At 43.3% G+C, this 26771-nt stretch overlaps 1 protein-coding gene across 3 annotated transcripts; it reads right to left on the bottom strand.

Moving 5' to 3' along the window:
• Nucleotides 1-4684: 4684 nt before the first annotated feature.
• Nucleotides 4685-26747, bottom strand: TMEM169 (transmembrane protein 169). 3 transcript variants are annotated; one of them, XM_077885763.1, is made up of 4 exons: nucleotides 26638-26747; nucleotides 26075-26198; nucleotides 9171-9535; nucleotides 4685-7055 (listed from the first exon to the last, which is right to left on the bottom strand). In XM_077885763.1, the coding sequence occupies exons 3-4, from the start codon at nucleotides 9439-9441 to the stop codon at nucleotides 6433-6435; spliced, it is 894 nt and encodes a 297-aa protein (XP_077741889.1). In that variant the 5' UTR covers nucleotides 9442-9535; nucleotides 26075-26198; nucleotides 26638-26747; the 3' UTR covers nucleotides 4685-6432. The 3 variants fall into 3 exon arrangements, with proteins under 3 accessions (XP_077741889.1, XP_077741887.1, XP_077741888.1); XM_077885761.1 differs by having other exon boundaries at nucleotides 25970-26198; XM_077885762.1 differs by having other exon boundaries at nucleotides 25970-26193; nucleotides 26638-26735.
• Between the last annotated feature and the right edge of the window lie 24 nt (nucleotides 26748-26771).

A 26771-nucleotide genomic window follows, 5' to 3' on the forward strand; every position in this document is an offset into this window, starting at 1 on the left:
AGTTTATTTTTATTTTTTTTCTTTTTTTTTTTAATTTTTTATTTATTTATGATAGTCACAGAGAGAAAGAGAGAGAGAGGCAGAGACATAGGCAGAGGGAGAAGCAGGCTCCATGCACCGGGAGCCCGATGTGGGATTCGATCCCAGGTCTCCAGGATCGCGCCCTGGGCCAAAGGCAGGCGCTAAACCGCTGCGCCACCCAGGGATCCCTTTTTTTTTTTTTTTTTAATTTTTTATTTATTTATGATAGTCACAGAGAGAGAGAGAGAGAGTGCTCAGCGGTTTAGTGCCACCATCAGCCCAGGGCCAGAGATTTGACTATCTCTGGAAATGAGGGTTATTTTAAAGAGAAAAAACTATGTTTTCAAGAACACACCTTTGTGATTGTAAAATTCTAGTTCTGGTTGTCTTTAAGTGTTGTTTACCTAACCTAGTCAACTTGAGGTAAACCAAGAGAAATTGCCTCAATAGCTCATGTATAGACAATCTTTTTCTTATTCTTTGGGGATAATAGGGCTCCATGAGCATATGATTATTTAAACAGCTTTAAAAAAAATGGGATTGATTCCCTAACAAGTGTATAATCCAGCTAGCACTCTAAACAATTCTCTGTGGCTGGGATGACAATCAGTTCCCTAAAAGCCAGAACATACCCTACTCTAGGGTAAACTATGGACTTAACAGAGATAATGGATGACCTTTCTTTATGATTGGATTAGATGACACATTGGATGCCCTAAATTGTATGATGGTCTTCTAATGTGACCCAAAGGCTATGTCACTCTAATTCGTGGCCAAGGCTTCAATAGGCCTACAATAGGCTTCAATAGGCTTGTGGGCTTTGCCTGGATACACAGATGCATTATTACCATTACCAACCCAGCCAAACTTCCAAATTTAAAACAGTGGACATGGGGCAGCCTGGGTGATTGAGCGCCTGCTTTCAGCCCAGGGCCTGGTCCTGGAGACTCTGGATCGAGACCCACGTCGGGCTCCCTGCATGGAGCCTGGTTCTTCTGCCTGTGTCTCTGCCTCTCTCTCTCTCTCTCATGAATAAATAAATAAAATTAAAAAAAAAAAAGTGGACATGTTTTATGTTTCATTGTTACAACCACCTAGCATCCATCTTTGTTCCCTCTTCAAGACTAGAGAATGTTGTTTGGAATGTGGAACCTCTTAATAAGTACATGGTCAAAGCCCTAAATAACAGTGTAGAATTTCTCTATTAAATACTAAAGTAATAAAACCGTGTGAAGCATTTTTACAAAATAGAATGGCATTGGTCATTTTAAGTGTTGAACAAGGTAGACCTTACACTATCTTAAAAAAAACAATGCTGTGTATACATTCCAAATGACCACAGAAATATTTCTGGGTTTCTATCTGACATGAATACTCAAATTGGTGCTTTAAACAATCTCTCTTTAGTTATTGCTTTAAACTCCTGGACTAGAGGAAAATTATCAAAGGTTGATGTCAAAGGTCTTTACTTTCTCATTATAATATTAACCTTATTTTGTTGTTTCTGGTGTCTCCCTGCCTACTGCGAATACTCCACTGCCATAACTTCCAGCTGACAGATGATCCTTTCTACCCAAGGAGGTTCATGTGTTGTCCTTGTTGGATTCAACTGTCTCCACCTTTCATAACTCCCCCATACCTTCCCCAACTGACCAATATTAACCCATGGGTAGGGGCCTCTCTACACCCCTACTCAGTAGGAAAAAGTTACAGAAGATGAGACCTTCCACCTTCAACAACCTTAAAGATTTAAGGGTCAAAATTGTTCAGGGGGCAAATGATGGGGGAACTGGGCTAACAGTACAAAGTACAAGCCTGGGGCAGTACATTGACAAATGTTTGAATTAGGCAGAGGGACATTCCTCCGCTGCCTCTGCCTCAAGGTTCATACTTTGCTAAGGGCAAAAGGCAATCTTAGCCCAACACCCAGGACCCTGTGAGTCTATTTGAACATATAAAAATTCCCTTAGGGCACCTGGGTGGCTCAGTGGTGGAGCATCTGCCTTTGGCCCAGGTTGTGATCCCGGAGTCCTGGGATCTAGTCCCACATTGGGTTCCCTGTAAGTAGGGAGCCTGCTTCTCCCTCTGCCTGTGTTTCTGCCTCTCTCTGTGTCTCTCATGAATAAATACATAAAATCTTTTTAAGAAATTCCATTAGAAATTTCCTATCTCTAAATCCCCAAGATACGAGTTAGCCATCATCCCCTAAGCATATGGCCCATGGGTATACATCTGAAAGGTCTCATGAGGGGATCCCTGGGTGGCGCAGTGGTTTGGTGCCTGCCTTTGGCGCAGGGTGCGATCCTGGAGACCCGGGATCGAATCCCACGTCGGGCTCCTGGTGCATGGAGCCTGCTTCTCCCTCTGCCTGTGTCTCTGCCTCTCCCTCTCTCTCTGTGACTATCATAAGTAAATAAAAATTTTAAAAAAATGAAAGGTCTCGTGATTAAGGTTTTATTAGATGGTAATAAGTGACCTTTTCCCAACAATAACTAGCCACCTCAAGGTCCTGGAAACCTTGCTTCCAGAATTCCTTAGAGAGTGGGCTATCTCCAAACCTTTCCCAACTCCCAGCTATATAATTAACCACTCCTCACAGGCCCGGGGCAGCAGCTGTTTCTGCCCATGGGTCCTGTCCTCAGGCTTTAATAAAACCACCATTTTGCACCAAAGACCTCTCAAGAATTCTTTCTTGGTCTTGGCTCCGGACCACACCCCACCAAACTTCACTTATATTCCAAAATTTCATCAATTATATACTTGGGAGGGACACCTGGGTGGCCCAGCGGTTGAGCCTCTGCCTTCGGCTCAGGGCATGATCCCAGAGTCCCGGGATCGAGTCCTGCATCGGGCTCCCTGCATGGAGCCTGCTTCTCCCTCTGCTTATGTCTCTGCCTCTCTCTCTGTCTCTCATGAATGAATAAATAAAATCTTTAAAAAATATATATACTTGGGAGTTGGGGGACATTGGAAAAGGGAGGTTTTCTAAAGAACATTCTTATGCTAAAGAGGACCTATAAGATTGGAGGCCTTGCCATTGTCAAGTTAAAATTATTTTTCCCTTTAGTAAAGCAAAACAGTAGGACAGTTGGGAGTTTCCTGGAAGAATGTTATAGTCTGCCTATCACAAGTCCTGGTTAATGGGCTGCAGGTTATAAGGAAATTTAATTTACATTCCCTTCTACCTTTGTTTCCCACATCAATGTGGATGTATGGGTGATGTTAGGGCTCCAGGAAATTAAGTCTATGGGTCCCTGGAAGTTAGGGTCTTGATAAGAATGCTTTTTTCTAGTAAATCAAGAGATTTGTAAACTGAGGGAGACTCCCATCCCACTGGACTGTGAACTCTATTAACCATTAGTTTTTCCTTTCCCTTAGTTTTGGGGCAGCCAGGAGTGCCTGAGGAAGGTCACACATAGCCCACCTGGGAGTGGGGTGTCAGCTTGTGCTTTGTCCTCAGCTGGCCTCCTGCTCCCTCATCAACTGTATGTAACCCTCATTCAGACCCAAACCTTGGTTATGGGCTGCCACACGGGCATTGCACATCTTTGTGAATGACGAAAGAAAACTATCTTGTCCTTCCTGGAGTTACTGATCAATAATCCTATTCCTCACATCCCTTTACGCTAAAACTCATGATTCCTGCCTGTATGCTAATCTATAATCTCAGTGAAAAAGGTACCATCCCTATAACTTCATTTTCCAGATCATTTTCTGCCCTGTGAAGAGTGCATTTCCCTGGCAGCTGTCCTAACTTTGGCTTGAATAAAAAAACTCTTTCTTACTTTCAGAGATTCTGAAAGGTTTGTTCATTTTGTGTCAACCATTTCAGTGCTTTTATCTTGTATGCATTTCTCTTCCCCCCCCCCCCCCCTTTATCCCTCTTGTCTCTCCCTCTTCCCCACTCTCTCACACTCACCTCCTCCAGGGCAGGTTTGTTTCCTGGAAGAAATAGAAGAGATTCTAGTACCTCTGCTTGTTTGTGTCTCAAGGGCAGAGGGTGGGGGCAGAGGAAATGATGTTAGCCACTAAGCATTTGGAACACTGCAAAACTGAAGTTTGGGGTGAAACTTTCAGGTTATCTAAACTTTTTAAGACTTAGCATCTTGTTTCACTGAAAATCCTGGAGAATAAAGGGTTTATTCCCCCTTGGACTTGAATCAATATGAAGGTGTTGCTCAATATCAGTAGGTAAGTGGTTAAGTTTTCCTGCTTCTGGGCTTTTACATACCTTCTTAGAGCCCTTCTGAAATGATTTCAGTTTCTTCCTCTAGGTTGTGAGCCTAACTAGGATGAGGGCCATGTCCACTTCATTTCAATATCCCTTGGGCCCCACCCTCACCCCATCCTCCTCCATTCTACCACAGCCCCCATATTTTAATATTGATTATTTTTGGCCTTGACCATTGATTTCCCTAATTCCAGGAAAAAATGTGACATGCAGTTCCAACATCACATTAGGTTATAGGTAAATATGTGGTCTGTGGAAACAGTCCACCTAAAAGGAATCTCCATAAGTAAGTTGTACGTGGAAAGAGTCCAGACCTAAGGATCCATATTAAGATCGTTATATGTACATAGGTCAGCCACCACACTCACCTTTTTCTGGAAATTGTAGCACTCAAAGCAACTTTGGAGAAATTCAAAGACCATGCAAACAACGTTAATTCGATTTTATTTTTATTTTCTTTGTCTTCATTTCAATTGTTTACATTTTTGCAAAAGCACCAGAGAGCACCAAGGTTACTTTCAAAAATGCTGGGCAGTTTTGTTTTGTGTGAAACTAATAATAGTTGTTGCTGTTGTTTTTAAAGGGCGTTCTTCTGAAAACGGTGTTCAACATACTTTAGGCAAATGTCCCTGTCCTTCTGTGGGAGAGCACTACTGACCCATCTGGTTTGATTCACAGTTCTTAACACAGCTTCTTCCTGAGACATGAACAAGAAATGGGCATCAGGTGTTCTTGTAAAGACCCAAACCTCAAAAAAAAAAAAAAAAAAAACTTCATCTCTTGGGATTTGATTTTTTGAAATTAGCCTCTGGAATAAATTTAAATAGAAAAAAAAGTTCAGATTCAATGAATCTAGATTCATCTGGTGTACACCCCTTAGTGGCCAGGAGGACACAAGCTTCACAGCACAGCCAAGATATTCCAGCAGGGTCTGAGTGAGTGAGGCTGTGAGGTCTTGCCAAACAACCGAAGGCTAATCCTGTCTTTGAGCACTTAGGGCTACTGAAACCTGTTGGGTGAAGTTTGCAAGCCCTCCCTCCACAGTCTTTAATATGTAGATTATATTAACTATCATTCCCCAGTCCTGCCTTCACTACCAGGAAAAAAGTTATGCTACTAATTATATTCAACTCTTCACTCTTCCTTTCTAAAAACCCTGAAACCACATGACATTACAGACTAATTGCAAAGTACAAGAGCTGCTAACATCTATTGGTAGCATATACACAGTATATGTAGCTAGTGTCTATGTATAAATTCTCTATGTAACATTCAGTCCTAAATAAATAAATAAATAAATACAACTATATTAGCAGTTTGGGACCTGAATATATTTAAATAATTACCAGGAGGCAGAGACTCTTTTATGCCTACCAAAATAGCCATGTTTTCTTTTTTTGCTTAAATTAGCAGAACCCAAATATTTTGCGTAGACTATAGCTGCCCAACTAAGAGACTACATTTCCCAGCCTCTTTCGCCTGTGAGGTCATGTGACCAAGGCCTGGCCAATGAAAGATAGGAAGTGTTGAGTGAGACTTCCCCGAAGTCTCCTTACAAGGACAAAGGGCTACATCCCAATGGTAGGGAAATAAAGCCTGGGATTTGGATGACTTGGTCAGGTACCCTGATGGTCGGCCTCCAGACTTCTGCACAAGAAAGAATGAAACTTCTATCCTGTTTAAACCACTGATATTTTAGGATTTGCATTACATGCCACTATATTAAAATCTAAGTAATGCACAAAAATCTTCACATCCTGCTGCACTGTGGTAGCCCTGTCCTAAGTGTTTCTCTCCATCCTACTTATTATCTTTTTGGTGAACTTGGTCTTCCTGGAGTCTCCCTTTTCCCCTGTCACATTTAGTCACATACTCCCCTGGTTTGCAGGCACCAGTAACATCTTCAAACTCCTGAACTTAGAACTGAGCTCCTTGTCCCAGATCAATGGTCATTTTAGGGCAGGAAATGAGAATTCATCCGTGGATAGACAGCTTTGGCATAAATTGCTTTTCTGTTCCCTGCGCTCCTGGAACCACCAAGATGGTAGAACAGAACAGTGTGGGCTACAATTTTCCAGAACTGTGAGAGGTAGGGGGCTAATTTAAAGAAAGAATCTTCTGCAATTGGAAGACAGCATATAGGCTACTGGGACGAGAGAAGAACATACGATGTTGGAAGTTTAGACAGTGGAAGTTTCTACTTCCTGGATGGGGTCCTTGTTGGAGAGATTGCCTGAAATATTGTCAGATTCAAGCAACTCTACAATGCTGTAGGGAGAACAGTCCTCCAGACCTAGCTTGCTGCAGAGCCAACCGCAGAAGCCTTTCTCCATGTCCCGGGCAGCTTGCCACCATGCTCCCCAGGACCATGAGAGCTGGACCACAGCGGCATAGAGGCCCAGGGAAGAGGCCATGGCCATGATGAGCACTGGATAGAAGAGAATGAGGCAAGGGCAACACGAGATCTTGTGCCAGAAGGTCCTCTCCTCGTTGTACACAAGGAAGATGTTGTACCAGGTGATAGTGCCATAGTAGAAAGAGACAACAAAAGAGAGGATAAAGACCACAGGCAGACAGACCAGCGTCCAGAGGACCACATGGGGCCCACGGTCTGCTCCCATTTGGCAGGCCTTTCTGTCTTCAGGTGTTATCTCCCTTGATGACCCTTGAGGCTTGGTCAATTCTTGCAGCTCCTTCTCTGTCAGTGTGACATGGATGTCCACCATCTGGCCCTTTTTCTTTCCTCGTGTGATGGTCCCAGTTAATGTGACATAGCGGCTGTCCATGGGCATGTTCCACATACCTGCAGAGGATCAAGGAGGTGAAGTCAAGGTCAGAATGTGGACATTTCACCACAGTGTCATCACTTGAGCTGGGGGCTGAATACAACAGTTCCTGGGGCTTTTTGTTTTTATTTATTTTTTTTTAATTTTTTTAAGGCTTTTTGTTTTTAAAGATTGTATTTATTTATTTGACACACAAAGAGACCACAAGCAGGTAGAGTAGCAAGCAGAGGGAGAGGGAAAGGCAGACTCCCTGTTGAGCAAGGAGCCTGACTCAGGACTTAGGACTTGATCCTAGGACCTGAGCCAAAGGCAGATGCTTAACCAACTGAGCCACCCAGGCCCCCCCAACAGTTCCTGTTTTTATAGCACCTGGCACAGTCCTAGAGTCAATTACTCAGGCACGGATGGAGTGGATCTCCCTCAGGAAGGTGATTATTGGTATTATTACTTCCCCCAGGGAACTCTCACTCCACACACATGGACTCTGAAAAAACTGTAAAGAAAGTTGTTGCTTTTTAATTTCTCTCTCCACTTTCTGGGCCTCAATCTTGGCATGATCTCTGTGATATGGAAGGGTATGAGGAATTTTGCCACAGACACCACTTCATAATAATCTTATTTCTAGTTTATAGGTACATGAATATCCACTAGTGTGTGTGAAGATTGTGCTGTGTGCATATCATAGTGCTGGACAGTTCACTCCTCTTCCCTGCTTATCTGCTTATCCCTGTACTTATGCTTCCATGAGAGGAGGCTTCCTCGTGTCTGTGGACATCTCAGACCTCATGTCCAAGCTCTGGACACACGTATCACACATACCACACGTGTACACCCACCATATACACATACCCACACACCACCACCACCATCACCATCAAATGGCCATCCTTTGGCCATCCTGGAGTGAGATTGGAGATATTAAAACACAGAAGCCTGTGGCCCTTGGTATGTGAAATGTAGTCTAGAAGTGGAGGTAGGGGAGATTATAGATAGGCTAGGTTCCTTGCTCCATGACTGGAAGAGGAATAGAATGGACCCACCTAAAGAGCAGGGCTCAGGAGAGTGGCAGAGATTTTGACTACACAGGTAGATGGGTTGTACAATTTTCCCAACACCTTCCATCTTAGGATCTTTGCCCCTACTGCTCCCTCTCCTCTAAAAGCTCTGCCAAGAGCATTTCATGGCTGGTCCTTCATTTCATCTTGATGAGCTCAAGCGTCACTTCCCAGAGGTCTTCATATGGCCATGCAATCTCTTCCCCCACACCCTTCACCAGTTCTCTTCCCATCACCATGGTTTATTGTCTTTGCAACTCATACCACTACCTGAAATTACCTTGTATTTACTGCCTTATTCACTGTCTTCCCTTGACTAGAAGGTAAACTGTACAAGAGCAGGGACGTTGCTTGTCTTGTCCACTGTGGGCCTATGTCTTAGACATCAATTAATCTACACAAATAGATCTACCCCATCCATCTATTGCTGCATGGTGATGCTTAATCCGGACACTCCATGGCTTCAACAGATGTTTTTATACATGCATCCTTATGCCCATGAGCATAAGTTTCATGGGGTAGATTCTGAGAATTTCTAGAACACAAGATACACACAGTTTGAATTTAATAAATATCAATAAATTTCCCTACAAAGTGGGTAAAACAGATCCCATTTCACTTGAGGTATATTTTCTCACATTGATGTTATCCTAAGTTTACCCAATTTTTCGTCAGCTTACATGTGGAGGAATATTATAACCCACGGCTGTTATAATTTGCATTTTCCTGATTATTATAAAAGCCCACTATTAGCTTCTTTATCTTATATGTATTAAATAATTAGATAGTCTTAAAAATCAATAATTAATTAGCATAGTCTACTTGTATTACTAATTTTTGTGTATGAATCGGTCTGTTCTATTACACTAAGAGTTCAGAAAGGACAGAGATCTCCACATCACTGAGAAGAGAACATTATAAATACTTAATAAATACTGCCGATTTGTTGAATGAAGACTGTAACATCGCAAGAAGAAATGTATCAACAAGACAAAAGAGGTGAGTGAGCAAATCCCTGTCTTCTGGAGAATCCTCATTCCTTCCCGTGGTTTAAAGTAAGTGGCCCCAGAGACTTACCATCATCCGCAGGATAGTCTAGGAAATCATCTCCCTCCTCTTCTTTAGGCTGGTCTCCACCTTCTAGTTCCCCGGGCTCCTCCTCCAGTTTGTCATTTTCTGAACGGTAGATGATGATAGATTCTGGGCGGGACTCTTTCCTCTTCTTTTTCCTGCGACCCATCGTGGATTCCCCATCCAGGGCCAAGGCAGCAGCCACGGCCTTCCTGAGAGAGCCCTGGTGGGGGCTTGGGAGCTGGCCATGGCCTTCTACTGGTGCCAGCTCTTCCATCCTAGTCCTCAGGTCTACTTATTCCGTGGGAAGGGTCTGACTTGCTTGAGCAAACTCACGATTCACACATCACAGAGCTTCTTCCTGGATGGGGCTGTGCAAAGATGTTGCATCAATAAGTTCCACAGGAGAGATAAGAAAGCAAAGTTATCAATGGGAAGGAAATAGGATGAGAGGGGAAGGGGGCTGGGAAATGATTCTCAACTTGGCATGAAGGCTTCTCCTCCCTTCACTTATCTTAACGCTGTGTTTTGGGAGTGCTACGGAGATACTCTCTCAAGATTGGGTTGTGGTGAATAAATAAAATTTTATTTGTGTGGCAATAATATTTTTGTCATTTATGTAAACTTATAATATTATGCAAAACCCATCAGTTTAGCTGGGAGATGTTGAGTATAAGGAATTCGGGTGAGGAAGCTTTATAGATAAATGGGATTTAAGAACTATTCTCACTCCCACCAAACATGATGATTTGGATGGCTGGGGCCATCCAAAAGAGAGAGAAGTAGGCTCCATGCAGGGAGCCTGATGTGGGACTCAATCCCGGGGCTCCAGCATCACACCCTGGGCTGAAGGCGGCACTAAACCGCTGAGCCACCCAGCTGCCCTGCTTTTTCTTTTTTAATTGAATTCTAATCAATCTTAAAATAGCCACATGTAGCTACTGACTACTGTATTGGCCAGGTGTATATGCTGGGCCCTCCAATTATTTTCCTTCCAATTTCTTTATTAAAGAAAGCAGGTCATTTACCTTGCAGATTCTCAGTCTAGATTTTGCTGATTGCATTCCTGTAGGGTATTCCTTTGAATCATGTATTTCCTATAAATTGGTAGCTAAATGGGCTTGATCAGATTTATGTTGGAATGTTTTTGGTTGGTTATTACGGCCAGACAGCATTATAGAGGCCTTTATTTTTTTTATTTTTTGGTGAAATTAGTAGCCATTGATAATATTGGCTAGACCTATTAATTCATTAGAAGTTAGAAAATGGTGATATTCCCATTCTCTCATTTCTTCATTATTAGCCAAAATACTCTCATGAACTTTTAACAAACCCAGTTTTAAACTTGGTAAAGGAGGCAAGGGGCCTTGTTGTTATCCATTATTATTGGTAATTATACTGAGAAAACATCTTTCTTTAATGACTACAGTGACAGCTTTTATTTTATTTTATTTTATTATTTATTTATTTATTTATTTATGATAGTCACACACAGAGAGAGAGAGGCAGAGACGTAGGCAGAGGGAAAAGCAGGCTCCATGCACAGGGAGCCCGACATGGGATTTGATCCCGGGTCTCCAGGATCACGCCCTGGGCCAAAGGCAGGCGCTAAACCGCTGCGCCACCCAGGGATCCCGACAGCTTTTATTAATATGAAAAATTCTGACCTATTTACCAAATAAGCTTCTCCATTCACAAATAGCTATATTTACAATTGAGAATTGCCAGATTCTACTCACAATCCTGCCACCCCAGGATTCTGGAGACTGGCCACTCTCTAGTGATTCCAGACTGCCGGCTTTCTGTTACTTTTATTCTCAATTTCCAAATCCTCATTTTCTTTCAGTGGTCTTTGCATATTTCCTTTCTTTCAATCCCACATGCATATTCCTTGATTTCTCTCTATCCCCAATAACGAGGCTTCTCCTCTCATTTGTATTAAATGGCCCCTATAGCTAGTGGGCTGGCCCAACCAGGAGGGGAGGACAAAAATAAGTTAAAAAATCTAGCTAGGCACCAAATGCCACTCAGTTTGAAGCAAATCTCATGTCTTAAAATTATGCATCTTTGATATTATCACATAAGAGTGCCAACTTCAAATGCCAAACACACATTTTTTTTTCTTATCTCAGTGTTTCTAAAATTTGGATGCATCTTCAGACCAATGGAATGACTTTTCACTCCAAAGGCTGAGCTACCTTCTCAGCGAGTAACTTCTGCCCTACTGCACTTTGCCCATGTTCTCCTTTCCCCTTTAATTGTTAATTTTCATATCTGTCTTGCCACTAGATTATAAATATTTACTCTCAATCATCTTTGTGTCCTGGGAACATAGTCCAGGGACTGGAACAAAGAAGGTACTGAGTGACAGAAGTGAAAATGCCCATAGGTAGAACTGGAAGGTAATAAGACATCCTCACAGCCTAACTTTGCCTGGAGCAGGAGGGCTGTTTGAACAGAAGAAGTGTCATTATCCTCATAATCCTATGCATACAACTTGCTGGACTTCAAACTTAGGTGACGGGTCCAAGAACAGAAAGATCCAGAACACAAACGCTTCCCAAGATAAACTGATCAGAAAACAAGGAACCCAACCAAAGATTTAAGTGGTCTGAAGAGAAGCTGGGTTATGGAACCCAACTATTAGAATCTTGAGTTTGCCTTAATATTGAGTGCCTAGTAAACACTTAATTGAGTGTTGAGGTTTGCCTTAATGGTATCAATAAGCTCAAACAATGCTCTCCTACCGAAGTAGCCCCAATACAGAAGAGTGGACATCCAGCCAGAAAGGACAGAAAGGATAGGCTGTGTGTAGATGTCCCTAAGGTTAGGGGTTTGTTGTTAAAAATGGATGTGAATTTTGAATTCTACTTTCTAAGAGTCTGTATTTAATATAAAAATGTTCCCCCCCCCCCCCAAAAAAAAATGTTTTCCCTAGTGCAAATCCTCTCGTAAAACCAATACTGTGTAAGCATACCAAGGTAATTCTGTGATGCAGGTGACCTATGAACACACCACGTTATATCTACTCTGAGTGTACAAATATCAGAGCTTGAGAGTGTGAAAATAAATAAAAGAAATTTCATTTAAAATAGAGTTGGGAAGCCCTGACAGGGGAGCTCTCATACACGTACCACTCCTTGCAGCCTGCACAACCAGCAGAAAGAGGAAGTTAAGAATTAGATTGACAATTATCTTTTTTTAAAAGTTGTATTTATTTAAGTAATCTCTACACCCATCGTGGGGCTTGAACTCGCACCCCTGAGATCAAGAGTCGCATGTTCCTCCAACTGAGCCAGCCCTCTTGACATGTAGGCCACTTTCACATAGGAATTTCATCTCCTGCTTTCCTGAAAAGGAAGAATGATTCCTCCTTCCCTCAACAACAATGCACTAAACACTGCTTGCAGCCAATGAGAAACAGCCACAACCTCAGGCCCTTGTTTTGCTTTCTTTCTTTTTTTTTTTTTTTTTTTTTTACGATTTATTTATTTATTCATGAGACACATAGAGAGAGAAGCAGAGATACAGTCAGAGGGAGAAGCAGGCTCCCGATTGGGAGCCTGATTGGGACTTGATCCCAGACACCCAGAATCATGACCTTGAGCCTAAGGCAGATGCTCAACCACTGAGCAACCCACGCATCCCTCAAACTCTTGTTTTTCTTTTTTTTAATGCTATTGATGGTAATGATTATGTTTTTTTTTTTTAATTTTTATTTATTTATGATAGTCACAGAGAGAGAGAGAGAGAGAGAGAGAGAGAGAGAGGCAGAGACACACAGGCAGAGGGAGAAGCAGGCTCCATGCACCGGGAGCCCAACGTGGGATTTGATCCCGGGTCTCCAGGATCGCGCCCTGGGCCAAAGGCAGGTGCTAAACCGCTGCGCCACCCAGGGATCCCAAACTCTTGTTTTTCAATGTATTTTTGTTTAAAACAACCTTCTCCAATTTCCTTCCAAAACCTAATAAAAACATCTTCTCTTTGTCTCTTTGGACTTCTCTATGCATCAGGCATGCATGTGATTAGTGATTAATAATCACTATTAATGGGGTTTTGCAAACAGATAACATGTGTAGTGTTCTAACTCTTCCGTTTTGGGTGGCCACAATGAGAGAGACCAGTGTTAGGTAACAGGAAGTTTCTGGAGCCGTAGGACAGAATAATACAGAAAACAGGAGTCAAGAGAAGCACTAGTGTCTCTTGAGGATGTAAAGACAAACTTGGCTATCTTGTAAGGTGATGGAGTGGTGGGAGGAACAATTCTATCTATAAGCAAAAGAGGAAATGACCCTTAGAGACCCCATTAAAATCCTTTAGAGAAAGCATGAAATATAAAGAAATGGTGAGCTCCTGGTAATTCACCTTAGGGATCTATGCCCTGCTTCGGGCACAGCTATTTTTAGACAGGTACCCAGCCAGGGTCTACTTGCAAAACAGGTAACTCTCCCTGATTCACTTCAAAACAAAAACCAAAAAACAAACAAAAAATACCAAAACAAAAAACCCCCATGATGTGAGAGTACAAAATGGCCCGACAAACTTAAAAATGATTTGTTTGGTAGCTGTGGTAAAAGATAGCCATCAGAACAAGTTTTGAACCTGTTCAGTTGATTAACAACAACTTCCCTCAGTGGACATGGTTTTAGAAACCAGCCCACTGGACGCCTCCCTCTCAGCAGTTGAGCGTCTGCCTTCGGCTCAGGGCATGATTCCAGAGTCCCGGGATTGAGTCCCATATTGGGCTCCTTGCTTGGAGACTGCTTCTCCTGTCTCTGCCTCTCTCTGGGTCTCTTGTGAAAAAGTAAATAAAATGAAAGAAAGAAAAGAAAGAGAAGAGAAGAGGAGAGGAGAGGAGAGGAGAGGAGAGGAGAGGAGAGGAGAGGAGAAGAGAAGAGAAGAGAAGAGAAGAGAAGAGAAGAGAAGAGAAGAGAAGAGAAAAAAAGAAAAGAAAAAGAAAAAGAAAAAGAAAAGAAAAGAAAAGAAAAGAAAAGAAAAGAAAAGAAAAGAAAAGAAAAGAAAAGAAAAGGGGATGCCTGGGTGGCGCAGCGGTTTGGCGCCTGCCTTTGGCCCAGGGCGCGATCCTGGAGACCCAGGATCGAATCCCACATCGGGCTCCCGGTGCATGGAGCCTGCTTCTCCCTCTGCCTGTGTCTCTGCCTCTCTCTCTCTCTCTCTCTCTCTCTGTGTGTGACTGTCATAAATAAATAAAAATTAAAAAAAAAGAAAAGAAAAGAAAAGAAAAGAAAAGAAAAGAAAAGAAAAGAAAAAGAAACCAGCCCATTAGAGTCCACCCTTCATTTCTAAAAGTCAGGTCAGTGAATTTGCTGCTGACTGGCTGCCTATTGGAAGCCAGGGACTTCCACTAATGAGTGGTCATTCTAAATCATATTCACACAGAGAGCTGTTGAGCAAACAGGTTTAAAACTTCTTCTGGTGACTACTTGTTAGGCCCATAGAACAGTCTTTTCCTAAATTTGTGGGAACTTTGTAACTCTATTCGCTGTGAGGCTGAAATACCAGATGGGTCTCAGAACAAGGTGTATCAGTTATCTACTGTCTTGTAACAAATTACCCCAAGTTTAGAGGGCTGTACTATCCTACACAGTTCTCTGTGTCAGTAATTCGAGAGTGTCTCAGCTGGGTGGGGAGTAGACTTCTTAGTCTGCTTCCCACCTACAGAATTTTGGGCTCCAAAGGCCTTTTTTGTTTTGGACAGTCTCTGAACTCTTTTAAGTATTCTGTCAATAGAATTCTCTTCAAATCTTTGTGGTTCTCCTGTGAATAGATTTTCTGGGTCAGAAATGTGAGAGTGCCTTAGTTGGATAGGTCTGTCTCTAGGTCTCTGAAGATGGCAGGGCAGCACTCATTTGAAGGCTTGGAAGGGCTCAGAGGATCTGCTTCCAAGATGGCACACTTGCGTGGTGCTGACTCAGTTCCTCACTATGCGGGCCTCTCCATGGGTTGTTTGAGTATCCTCTCAACAGTGTCTGGTTTCCCTCAGGGTAAGTGATCTGGTGTATATTCTTCTTGACCACTTCAACTATACTTTTTTTTTTTAAGTTTATTTATTGAATAATCTCTCCCGCCAAGGTGGAGCTCAAACTCATGATCCCAAGATTAAGAGTCATGTGCTCTTCTGATTGAGCCAGTCAGGTGTCCCCTCAACTGTATTCTTGATCCTATCTCTTTCTTATTCTTGATTTCCTCCCTCTCTAATAGCTCCAACTTCTCCCCTTTGCTGGTTCCTTTTTGCCTGCAAACAAACCCAGAATTCCCAATGTGGAAAAATCAGCTTTACTTTGCTACTAACTCTACCTATGTCTTGTTTTTCTCATTCGTAACTAAGCTTCTCCATCAAATAGTCTACAGTCATTATCTATTCATCCTCTCAATATCCCGTTCCCTTTATCCTCCCTTCTCCCAAGCCTCTTTTTAACACACACACACACACACACACACACACACACACACACACACCTGTATACACACAGGTAAATCACTTGGAAAGATAAAAAAATGGCCAGGAAATGAGCATCTATCAAGCCTTATAGGACAGGCTGTAAGTTATATGTTCTTTAGCTTACATCTCAACGCACATCTCAACAAGCTCACTGTTACATAAAGAAGTAAGAGAACCTGGATTTAAGTCTAAGTTGCATAACTTCAAAAGCCCAGAATTTTCCCACCAAAATTTAGACGAAGGAAGTTTTAGTGGTGGCTGCAGTAGACAACTGAAGGGTTTTTGTTTTATTTGGTGGTTTTTGTGTATGCTTTGGGTTTTTTGTTTGTTTGGTTGTTTTGGCTTTTACTGCCCGAACCTCATTCCTCTTTCCTTTGGTGATAGAGCCACTCTTTTCTGTGTGGAATACAGCCTTAAAAGTCAGCAATGTGACTACAATGATGATTTTACCTTTCTTATTCTCCTTGTCCATACCAGAGCCCTAATTCTGCTTACTTCCAGGTCTTTCTTGAACCTTCCCTTACTTCCTTTGATTTTCTTCCTTCATTCTCTTGCTACCTCTCCAATCTTCCTTTTGCCTCCTTTGTACCCTTGTCTGTCTCCTCCACCCATAATTGCCAATGCTTTTGAGACTCAATTCTCAACTGATTGCCCTCTATTCTCAATAGTACATTGTCTTCCTCCTGTTGGAATATGCAGTCTTCCTGCCTACCTCTACAAGACACCTCTATGCCAAGCACGCCCAAATATAGATGTCAAGAGTTAATGATTCATTCAGATGTACTTCCAGCAGCCTAGTGGATATTCTCCACTTAAATATCTCATCATTTCTGGCTATGCATGTTCAAACCAAATTCATCATCTTTATTTCTAGAAGACTTAATCTCAGTGTTACTAAGAGGATAGATAAAGGGGGAAGGAAAGGAAAAGGGATGGAGAAGGAAACCTTACAACATTTATGTTGTGCCTATTCTCACAAAACATAACATTTGCTGATTGTATGATTCGTTAGTCCCTGTGTTAATTGCTCAGACATGGTTCTCCCATTTAATTCCATTCTAACATTTTTTTTTGGACAATACTATGTGCCAGATATTGTACAACTGTCCTAAGCATCTTAAGAAACAAACAGCATTTTATGAATGAGGACATTTGGACTTAAAATTAGTAACAACTAAAACTTCTTGGATGTTTACTGTGTGTCAGGTGCTGTTCTAGGTGTTTTACAGTGATCATATTATTTGTCTCAGCAAACTAATGAAGTAGACACTATTTTTTCTAAGTAGGAACTATTATTCCCATTTAGAGAAGTAATTTGCCCAGGTTACATAGTAGTGGGGGCAGAGACTTACACCCAGGTTTGCTATTTTTAAGGCCCATGTTTTATTCATGGTACCATGCTATCTGCCAGCATTTACCCAAGATTCTATACTTAGCATTGTCTAAGAATTGTCTAGAGTTGTCTTTGATGAATTCATTTCCCATGTTAGGGATATATTCTTATGTCTTTAATAGTAATCAGTCTCTAAGTCCTGCCACTCATTCCTATGAAATCTCTTTGTTAATGTCTTCATTTGAATTTCTACTCCCCCCAAATGCTGGAATAGTTTGTTGGTTTTTTTTAAGATTTTATTTATTTATTCATGAGAGACACACAGAGAGAGAGGCAGAGACACAGGCAGAGGGAGAAGTAGGCTCCATGCAGGGAGCCCGACGTGGGACTCGATCCCAGGTCTCCAGGATCACGCCCTGGGCTGATGGCAGGCGCTCAACCTCTGAGCCACCCAGGGATCCCTGGAATATAGCTCTACTACTACTTCCTCAAGTTGGTTTCTAGCCTTCCATCTCAGATTCTTCCTTAACCATTTTAAATGGTAAGTAACAACAAAAAACCATCATTTTTATGTTGTCCAGTCATCATCACTATCTTGCCATCACTGACTCAACTATATCTAAAGGGTCTGCCTGGTGTTTGAGGCTCTGCACATTTATGCCCCATGCTAGGGCTTAGTATCAATTTTTCCCCTTCCCCACAACATGACCAGTCAACACATGCATTTATGTTGGTTACATCACCATCTTCACTCTTCTCTACCTGTTTCAAGCCTTACTCAAGACAGACTCACTCACTCACGTCCCCTTCTGTGACTACTCTAGCCCACCTGTCTGTCCCCACCCCTATCCTATTATTGTATAAGAGTGGGGAGAATGGAATGAGTGCTCAAGTATAAAATACCTTAGATGGATTCATACTTCCATAAATGTTAGCTTCCGGTCCCTTTCTATTGCCGCCTTCTACTCTGCATTTCAGTAGCATTTGTCATCTCTACTACACCCTCTCAGTGCTTAATTATGCAGCCTTTCATATCATCTTGTATTGAGTATGAATGGCTTCATTATTTTTCATTTACCTTCCCAGGGAGATTATAAAATTTTAGAAAGCAAGACCTGTCTCATACTTCTTCACCTCCAACGGGGAGACCCTATGGCTAGACGTGTAGCAGACACTCAATATGTCCTTATTGACCTGATAGGACAGAGAGGAAGAAAAAATGCCTATTCAGAAATAGGATATAACTGGGGGCACCTGGGTGGCTCAGTCAGTTAAGCATCTGACTCTTGATTTTGGCCCAAGTCATGATCTTGGTTGTGAAACTGAGTGGTGGGTTGAGTTCCCCGTCTGGTGTGAAATTGGTTTGTCCCTCTCCCTCTGCTCCTCCCTCCCCCACCACCTCCTGCTCTCTTTTTCTCTTTCTCTCTCTCTCAAATAAAAAAATAAAATATTTTTAAAAATAGGTTATAACTGTTAAGAAAGGAATGTCTGATTATCTTCCCTGTTTTTGTACACTTTATTATACTGTTAATATATTTTTTATCTGTTATTATGATCTGAGAAGCTAAACATTTCTTTTTCCTTTTAAACTCCATAAAAGACGGAGCAAAACAAATTTCCTCAGTTTCCAAGGCTTTCATCAATAGAATTAAGAGACAAGACTTTGCTCTTTGGAAGTTAGCCCTCACCCATCCTCCACTTCTGTGGTACAAGGATGATTAATGATTATGATATAGCAGGACACTAATCTCAATCAACCATTAACTCTAAATTCTTGGTAATCCTAAGGGAAAAAATAGGGTTTAAAAAACATGCTTAGGCTCTCATGCATAAAACAACTGGTTTTAAGCCACTCTTGAAGAAAATTCTCCAGACAATTCGTAAATTCATCCACCACTTTTTCCAATTTCTGTTGCTGCCATTCTTGTCTAAGAGGCCATCTTTTTTCTTTCTTTCTTTCTTTTTCTTTCTTTCTTTCTTTCTTTCTTTCTTTCTTTCTTTCTTTCTTTCTTTTCTTTCTTTTTCTCTTTCTTTCTTTCTTCTTTCCTTCCTTCCTTCCTTCCTTCCTTCCTTCCTTCCTTCCTTCCTCCCTCCCTCTCTCTCTTTCTTTCTTTCTTTCTTTCTTTCTTTCTTTCTTTCTTTCTTTCTTTCTTTCTTTCTTTCTTTCTTTCTTTCCTCTTTCTTTTTTATTTTATGCATTTATTTGAGAGCGTGAACTCAGCCTGCACATGCAGAGCCCAGCATGGAGTTGCACACGGAGCTTGATCCCAGGGCCCTGACACCATGACCTGAACCAAAATCAAAGAGTCATATGCTTAGCCAACTGAGCCAACCAGGAGCCCCAAGGCCATCTTTTCTTATGTGTGATTCTAAAAAATGCTCCTTATCTTCTGACTTCTACTCCCACTGTCTTCCAATCAATTCTCCACTCAGCAGTAAGAAAGATCTTTTGACAACATAAATAAAACCCTGCCATTTTCTGCTTAAAACCTCCACTGACTTCTCATTGGTATAAAACATAATTCAAACCTTTTCATATTGCCTAAAGGACCTGAGTGATGTGGCACCTCCCCATCCTGCCAATATACCACCTCCTTCATCTATACCTCCTATAATCACACTGGCTGCCTATGCTTTCCTCAGGAACACTAAATGTTTTCCCACTTGAGGCCTTACATACTGTCTGCCTTCCTGGTATCTGCTTCAATCTTGCCCTGTCACATGGCCATCATCTTTGTATTTCCCAAGTCTCTGTTTACTTGTCAGCTCCTCCAAAGCTGTCCTGACACCAAACCTAAAATAGGTTCCCTGCCTTGCCTTTTATGATTCTTTATCACAATAGTCTGTTTCCTGTACAACACTTACTGACATCTGTAATTAAGTTCTATTTTGTTATTTTGCTTATTTTCTATCTCCTCTACTAGACTACAAGCTCTAGGAAATGGTACCGCAGAGGTAGAGGTAGGCCAACACATAGGTGTTCAATAAGCAAATTTTAAGTGACTGGATTGATTTTGGGTTGGGGGGGCAATTTCAATTGGTAGCAATTAAAGATTACCCTGATCGTGTCAAAGACTAAGACTGAAAGAAAGTTTAATAAAGAGACATTAAAGGGTGCCTGGTTGGCTCAGTGGATGGTGTGTGACTCTTGATCTTTTGAGGCTGTAAGTTCAAGGCCCACATTGGGGGTAGAGATTACTTAAAAATAGTTTTTTTTTTAATTAAAAAAAAAAAGACATTAAAAAGTTCCTCTATGCGAATAAGCCATGTTATGGTGCAACTGATAGGTACTCCTCCTGTATCTATTTTCTCCTCCAATAATGGAGGGTTCTGCAGGTCACATGACTTCCCTCCTACAGATAAAATTTCTCAGCATCCTTTGTGGCAGGTGTGATCGTATGACTAGTCTCTGACCAAAGGGATATGAGTAGATGTGATGTGTGCAACTTCCCGGCTTGGCCCTCTCCTTCCTCTTTTCACTTTCTTGAGAGCTGGAATGTAAACTTGATGAGGCATCCTTGGCCATGCAGACAAAGGCAACCCCACAGAGATGACAGTGGACTGAGACAAAAAGAATTAAAGCCACTGGGAAAGCCATAAACCCTCTTCCTCTGGATTGTATTTTGTCTTTTTTTTTTAATTTTTATTTATTTATGATAGTCACACACAGAGAGAGAGAGAGAGAGGCAGAGACACAGGCAGAGGGAGAAGCAGGCTCCATGCACTGGGGGCCCAACGTGGGATTCAATCCCGGGTCTCCAGGATCGCGCCCTGGGCCAAAGGCAGGCGCCAAACCGCTGCGCCACCCAGGGATCCCCTCTGGATTGTATTTTGAAAGAAAAATGTTTAACTTGTTTTTTTTTTTTTTTTTTTAAGATTTATTTATTTTAGAGAGAGAGTGAGAGTACAAGCAGTAGAGCCAGAGGGAGAGACAATCTCAAGCAGATTCTCCACTGAGTGTGAAGCCTGACCTGGGGCTTGATCTCACAACCTTGAGATCATGACCTGAGCTGAAATTAAGAGTTGGCCACTTAACTGACTGCACCACCCAGGCACCCCAATATTTATCTTCTTTTAATCCAGGATTATTTTGGTCTTCTAAGGCAACCACACAGAAATCCCATCTAATATACTAGATAGGATTGTCCAAAAAGCTATTTTATGTCTCACCCTCTTTACTGTGTTCTAATTTGTCAGCCTTGATGCATAGGCAGATCTTGATACACATCTCAACATTTCAAAGTTGGAGCATAAAATGGTACCCTGGTAATGGGGTTTTTATCTTCTAGAGTGGGCTAGGAATTCTAAAACTCAGGTGTCCAGTACAAAGGATATCATATTGATGCTGGCTCAGCCCTACCAGAAACCCACTGGAGAGTCCAATACACTATGTACTACTATGGGCTGAATGTTGGTGGCCCTCTCAAATTCTTATGTTGAAATCATAACCCCAAGTGACGGTAGGAGGAGGTAGAGTCTTTGGGAGGTGATTAGGTTATGAGGGTGAAGCCCTCACACATGAGATTAGTGTCCTTATAAAAGAGATCCCAGAGAACTTTCTTGCAATTTCGGCCATGTGAGGACACAGCAACCAAATGGCCACCTAGGAATCATGCTCTCACCAGACACTGAATCTGCCAGTACCTTGATCTTGGACTTTCTAGCATCCAGAACTATGAGGAAAAAAAAATGTATATTATTTAAGCCACCCAGTATGTGGCATTTTTATTATAGCAGCCTGGGAAGACTAAGACAGCTAGTATTCTCTGCTCATAGTGGGCTAGACAGTATCCAGTGAGAATTTTTATTAAAAGAAGATCGATAAAAAAAAAAAAAAAGAAGAAGATGATTAATACAGGAGTCTGGGTGGCTCACTCGGTTAAGCGTCTGCCTTCAGCTCAGGTCATGATCCCAGATTCTGGGATCGAGCTCCATGTCAGGCTCCCTGTTCAGTGGGAAGCCTACTTTTTCCTCTCCTCCTGCAGCTCCCCCTGTTTCTGCTTTCTTTCTCTCCACCCCCTTCTCTCCATCAAATAAGTAAGTAAAATCTTAAAAAAAAGAAAGAAAGAAAGAAAGAAAGAAAGAAAGAAAGAAAGAAAGAAAGAAAGAAAGAAAAGATCAACAGCTCTTAGGCATTAAGTAAAAACCCAAACTCCCAACACCACAAGATGAGCATATTGGGCCTTTGTTAGGCTGTCATAACAAAGGACTCTCTTCCTTGCTTTCCACTGGCCAGTTCCCAATCACTCAGTCACTAACTGACCCCACCCCCGCCGCCGCCCCCACTCCAGCCCTGCCCAAAACACACACCTCAGCAGCGGTAGTCCACTGCCACCGGTTCAAAGACCTCTCACTATCAGGCATGATTTCCCCAGAGGCTGCTCACAGTTCTCTGGTCCCAGGTGGTCATAGGAGCAAATGTGTTCCAGTATCTTCTCCAAACCCATCCAGATACCCAGCAGAACTTGGGGATTTGGTGGGTGGAGGAACCAGAAAGCTTTGAAGCCTCTGCCCTAAGGTACACTACAGGAAAGAATGTAACCTACATGGATGAATCATGGCTGGAAAAAGCTAATAAACGGCAATGACACCAAGGCTTACCTTCTGGCTACAATAAGGAGTCGGGGGATTGGGGGTGGCTATGGTAAACACAAGAGCACAGGCCTCTTCCAAAAACAGGAAATTGTCAATAGGAAGTTGTCGTTTCCCTCTCTCCCACCCACCAAGCCCACTATCCAGCCAACTGCTTTCATAGAGAAATGCAGACCCATTTGGTATGGGTTGTTTGGAATTTCATGTTAAAGTTCCTGGCTTTAATTGTTGTGATTAGTCCAAATTTAAATAAGTTACCATGTAGACAAACCACTAAGAGGTCCGTTATTTTGCACCCTCTGGTTTATAAAGCTTCCAGATCAGTGTGGCCTGGGCCATTGATTTAAGAACAATCGGGAGCTGTGTTTTTTGTTTTTTTTTTTTTTAATTTTATTTTTTTATTTATTTATGATAAGCACACAGTGAGAGAGAGAGAGAGGCAGAGACATAGGTAGAGGGAGAAGCAGGCTCCATGCACTGGGAGCCTGATGTGGGACACGATCCCGGGTCTCCAGGATCGCGCCCTGGGTCAAAGGCAGGCGCCAAACCGCTGCGCCACCCAGGGATCCCTTGTTTTTTTTTTTTTTATTCTCCACTCCTCCAGGGTTGCTTTTTGTACCTTTACCCAGATGGTCACATCCCCCTCTTCCAAGGAACCCAACCCGGGGCTGGAAGGGTGGAGTATGATCGTTCTCAAGCCAATTTACTACTCTTACTACAGTGAACTTGCCTTACTCCAACCTTATTGCTCTTTCTGTTCTCTCGTTTCTGTATCTGGCACCCAAAGGGCACATAGCAGCTGTCTGGGGGTAGCCATACTCTTCCAATATAGCATTGTTGGTTTACCACCACGAGATGCACTACGCCAGCTCGGAAATGAAACGCTTACCATTTTACCACTAAAAATTACCAATAGCTTCCTTTAGGAAGACAGTCTCACCAACGTAAAGGTGGAAGAGAATTTAGCTCAAACTGATGTTAAATGATTGGAACAATGATGGAACAGCAACTTTAAACCCTAACCTCCTGCCAGTTGCTGTGAATTGGCTATGAGTTAGACTGCATCCCGTTCCTTCACGGTCCTGGTAGGGTGAGCAGTATCTTCTTGGTCAATGCTCTCCCACCTGGACTGGTTCATCATCTGGAGGCACCTGGCCGTCTACTCAGGAAATGGTTCCTGGTAGCGAGGGTAGTGGCTTACAAGAGCTTGAGCATCTTCATATTGTTAAGAGCTATAAAATTGGATCTTCACTAACTGACCTCAGGCACATGTACACCTTCCACCCCCTATTCTCTCTCCCATCATACCTCCATGCTGGAATCAAAACACTACAAAAGCAAGGACAGCTAACTGTCCTGGCCACTGTTCTGTATCCACCGTGCCTAGAACAGTCCCTGCCACATGGTAAGTACTCAGTAGATATTAGCAGAATACCGGGAACTAGCTTAGCGTCTTATTTGTGGGAGCTGGTTCAGTTCAGGACAGCTCTTGCTTCAAGGCGGGGGTGGAGGGGTAATTGGATGCCTCACTGACATTCTGTTAGCACGAGATTCTGTGAGTCTGAATGTGGAGGATCTCACTGGCCCCTGTCGGTGTGAGCCAGCAGCTGCTTTGAGGCAGGAAGAAAATGAAGCTAGCAGGCAGATGGGGTGGGGGAGGGGTGGGAAGATGGGTGAGGGCCAGAGCATCTCAGAAGATGAAGGGAGTCGGTGCTAATAGGGTGTGACAGAGTGGGAGTGTGGAAGGATCGTGGCCCAGGAGACGTCTTTTTCCCTGGGACAAAGGGGGCAGTGATGCAGAGCCCAGGGTAGCACTTGATTCCGCCAAAGGAGCATCCCTTGGGATGCTGTGGATGCTGTGGGAAGAGATGGCTCAACTAGGAGCCAGAATTAAAATGATGGAGCCAAAGATGCCTTTTCATTTGAACAGATCTCTCAGAGGGACTCCAACATCTCTGTCAATCACAGACTCTCTCTAGACTGTGAAAGAGAGCTTTCTAATCAGATTGCAACTTCCTTGAGCCAAGGAATGGCTCCTTGTCATCCTTAGCGGGCAAAAGTGGCTTAAAGCCAGGCCAGGGATCCCTGGGTGGCGCAGCGGTTTGGCGCCTGCCTTTGGCCCAGGGCGCGATCCTGGAGACCCGGGATCGAATCCCACATCAGGCTCCCGGTGCATGGAGCCTGCTTCTCCCTCTGCCTATGTCTCTGCCTCTCTCTCTCTGTCTCTCTGTGACTATCATAAATAAACAAAAATTAAAAAAAAAAATTAAAAAAAAAAAAAAAAAAAAAGCCAGGCCAGTCACCTTTTCGCTGGAGGACTGCAGAACCCCTCAGTCCCCTCAGCTGTCCATACGAGGCTGCAGTAGAGCCAGGCCCACACTGACCCACGCTGGCCGAGCTCTGTGAATCCACAAGTGCAGACCAGATAGCAAATCATGTTATGTGACATCTGTGCTAAAAGCATCTTTAAAAGAAATTTAAAGTGTTCTCTGCTCTTAAGAAAGAAGGTTATGGAATTTTCTGGAATAAGAAATTCCTTAAAACTGAGTCACTATTTCTCTTGCTGTTAAAAAAAAAAATACTTTGTCATTGGAATCAAAGCACACTCTAGCAACTGGGAAGCAGAAGGCAAAAGGGATTGATTTCTCCTTTTCCTTAATGAGTGTAGATTGGAATCTGTCATCAACAAAGAGAGAAGGGCAAGTACTTCTCTTAATTTTCTTTTTTTTTTAGAGAGAGAAAAAACGCCCAGGGATTAGGGGGTGGGGTGGTTAGGGGCAGAGGGAGAGGGAGAGGGAGAGAAAGAATCTCAAGCGGGTGCCCAGCGCAGAGCCCAATGTGGGGCTCGATCTCACAACGCAGAGATCATGACCTGAGCCAAAATCAAGAGTCAGATGCTTCACTGACTGAGCCACCCAGGTGCCCCTGGGCAAGTATTTTTTTTTTTTAATTTTATTTATTTATTCATAGAGACAGAGAGAGAGAGAGGCAGAGACACTGCACCACCAGGGCTGCCTGGGCAAGTATTTCTTAAAGAAGGTCAGAGAAGGGCACGGGGATACAGGATCAGAGAGGAAGTGATGTCTGATTCCACCTTTAACAAGACCCATTTCTAATTCACTTTGTGAACAATTAGCTGGTCGGTGGGCCCAACAAAAGAATGATGGCATTTGTTGCTTTTACGTCACTTTAATACCTTGTCGGGGAAAATACTGTACTCTCACAGCAGACAGAAATAGCATCTTCCCTGGATTGTGAAGACCACAGCACCACACGCATTCCCTAGCTCTGCCATATTCTTAGGCCAAGTCTCACTAGGCCAGTCCAGGTATAAGCTAACTCTGGGGGGGGGGGGGGGGGGGCTGACAGCATGAAGCAAGGTGAACAATACGGAGGAGGATCTGAATAATAACTTACCATTACTGGGCATTAAACCGTGGATGAGAAACTGTCCCCAGGCGCTGGCTGCTGGCCTCCCTGCACAGGGAATGAATTAGAAGAGAGGATCTCACACACACACACCTGGAGCCGCATGCGTCCTTGCAGGAAGCACACACCCCTGGACTCATCAGTTTCTGCAGCAGCCGGGTTGAGATGGATTAGGTCTCCAGTCTGGTAAAGGTCGCCTCTTCCCTTCATTCCTGAGCTGGGGAGGGTGGGGGGGAAGGGGAAGGGGAAGGGAGGGGAGGTGGAAGTGGGCTCCAGTTATTTTTAAAACCATGTATTATCTGGGCGCTGTGGATAACTGCCACTGCACCCCCACCCCACCCTCCGAGCCCCAGCATCCCTTCCGGAGGGTGACAGGATCCGGAGGCCAAGCTGCCGCCCTCCCTCCCTCCCTCCCTCCGGGGTCCGCAGCCAGGGCGGGCGCAGCAGCACGGCTCCCGAGCTGCAGCCTCTGCTTCCCCGGATGCCCCCGGAGATTTCATCTTAATTAACCGCGAGGGCTGGAGGGAGCACCGGGGATTTTTGGAAATCGAGCACGCGCCCGCTTTTTGTCCGCTTCCCATCCTCCAGCCACCGCAATGGCACCGGAGTGTGAACACAAAAGCAGAAACGAACGGCAAGGAACGACAGCGTCTCACCTGCGCATGCCGGGGCCAAAGTCCGGCGCAGGACCCAGACCCGGGCAAGCGGGCACCGCCGCGGGGAAGCAGCCGCGCGCGGGGAGGCTGCGGAGCCGCGGCGGCGGGGGCGGGGCCTCGGGGGCGGGGCCAAG

This window comes from Canis aureus, chromosome 36 (genome assembly GCF_053574225.1).
Source record: "Canis aureus isolate CA01 chromosome 36, VMU_Caureus_v.1.0, whole genome shotgun sequence".
Classification (NCBI taxonomy): domain Eukaryota; kingdom Metazoa; phylum Chordata; class Mammalia; order Carnivora; family Canidae; genus Canis; species Canis aureus.

Bases quoted from the DNA above. Each gene is read 5' to 3' on its own strand.
- TMEM169 (XM_077885763.1), bottom strand. From the start codon at position 9,441: ATGGAAGAGCTGGCACCAGTAGAAGGCCATGGCCAGCTCCCAAGCCCC. The intron at 7,056-9,170 runs GTAAGTCTCTGG...GATCCTCTGCAG, and splicing joins AGACTATCCTGCGGATGATG to GTATGTGGAACATGCCCATG.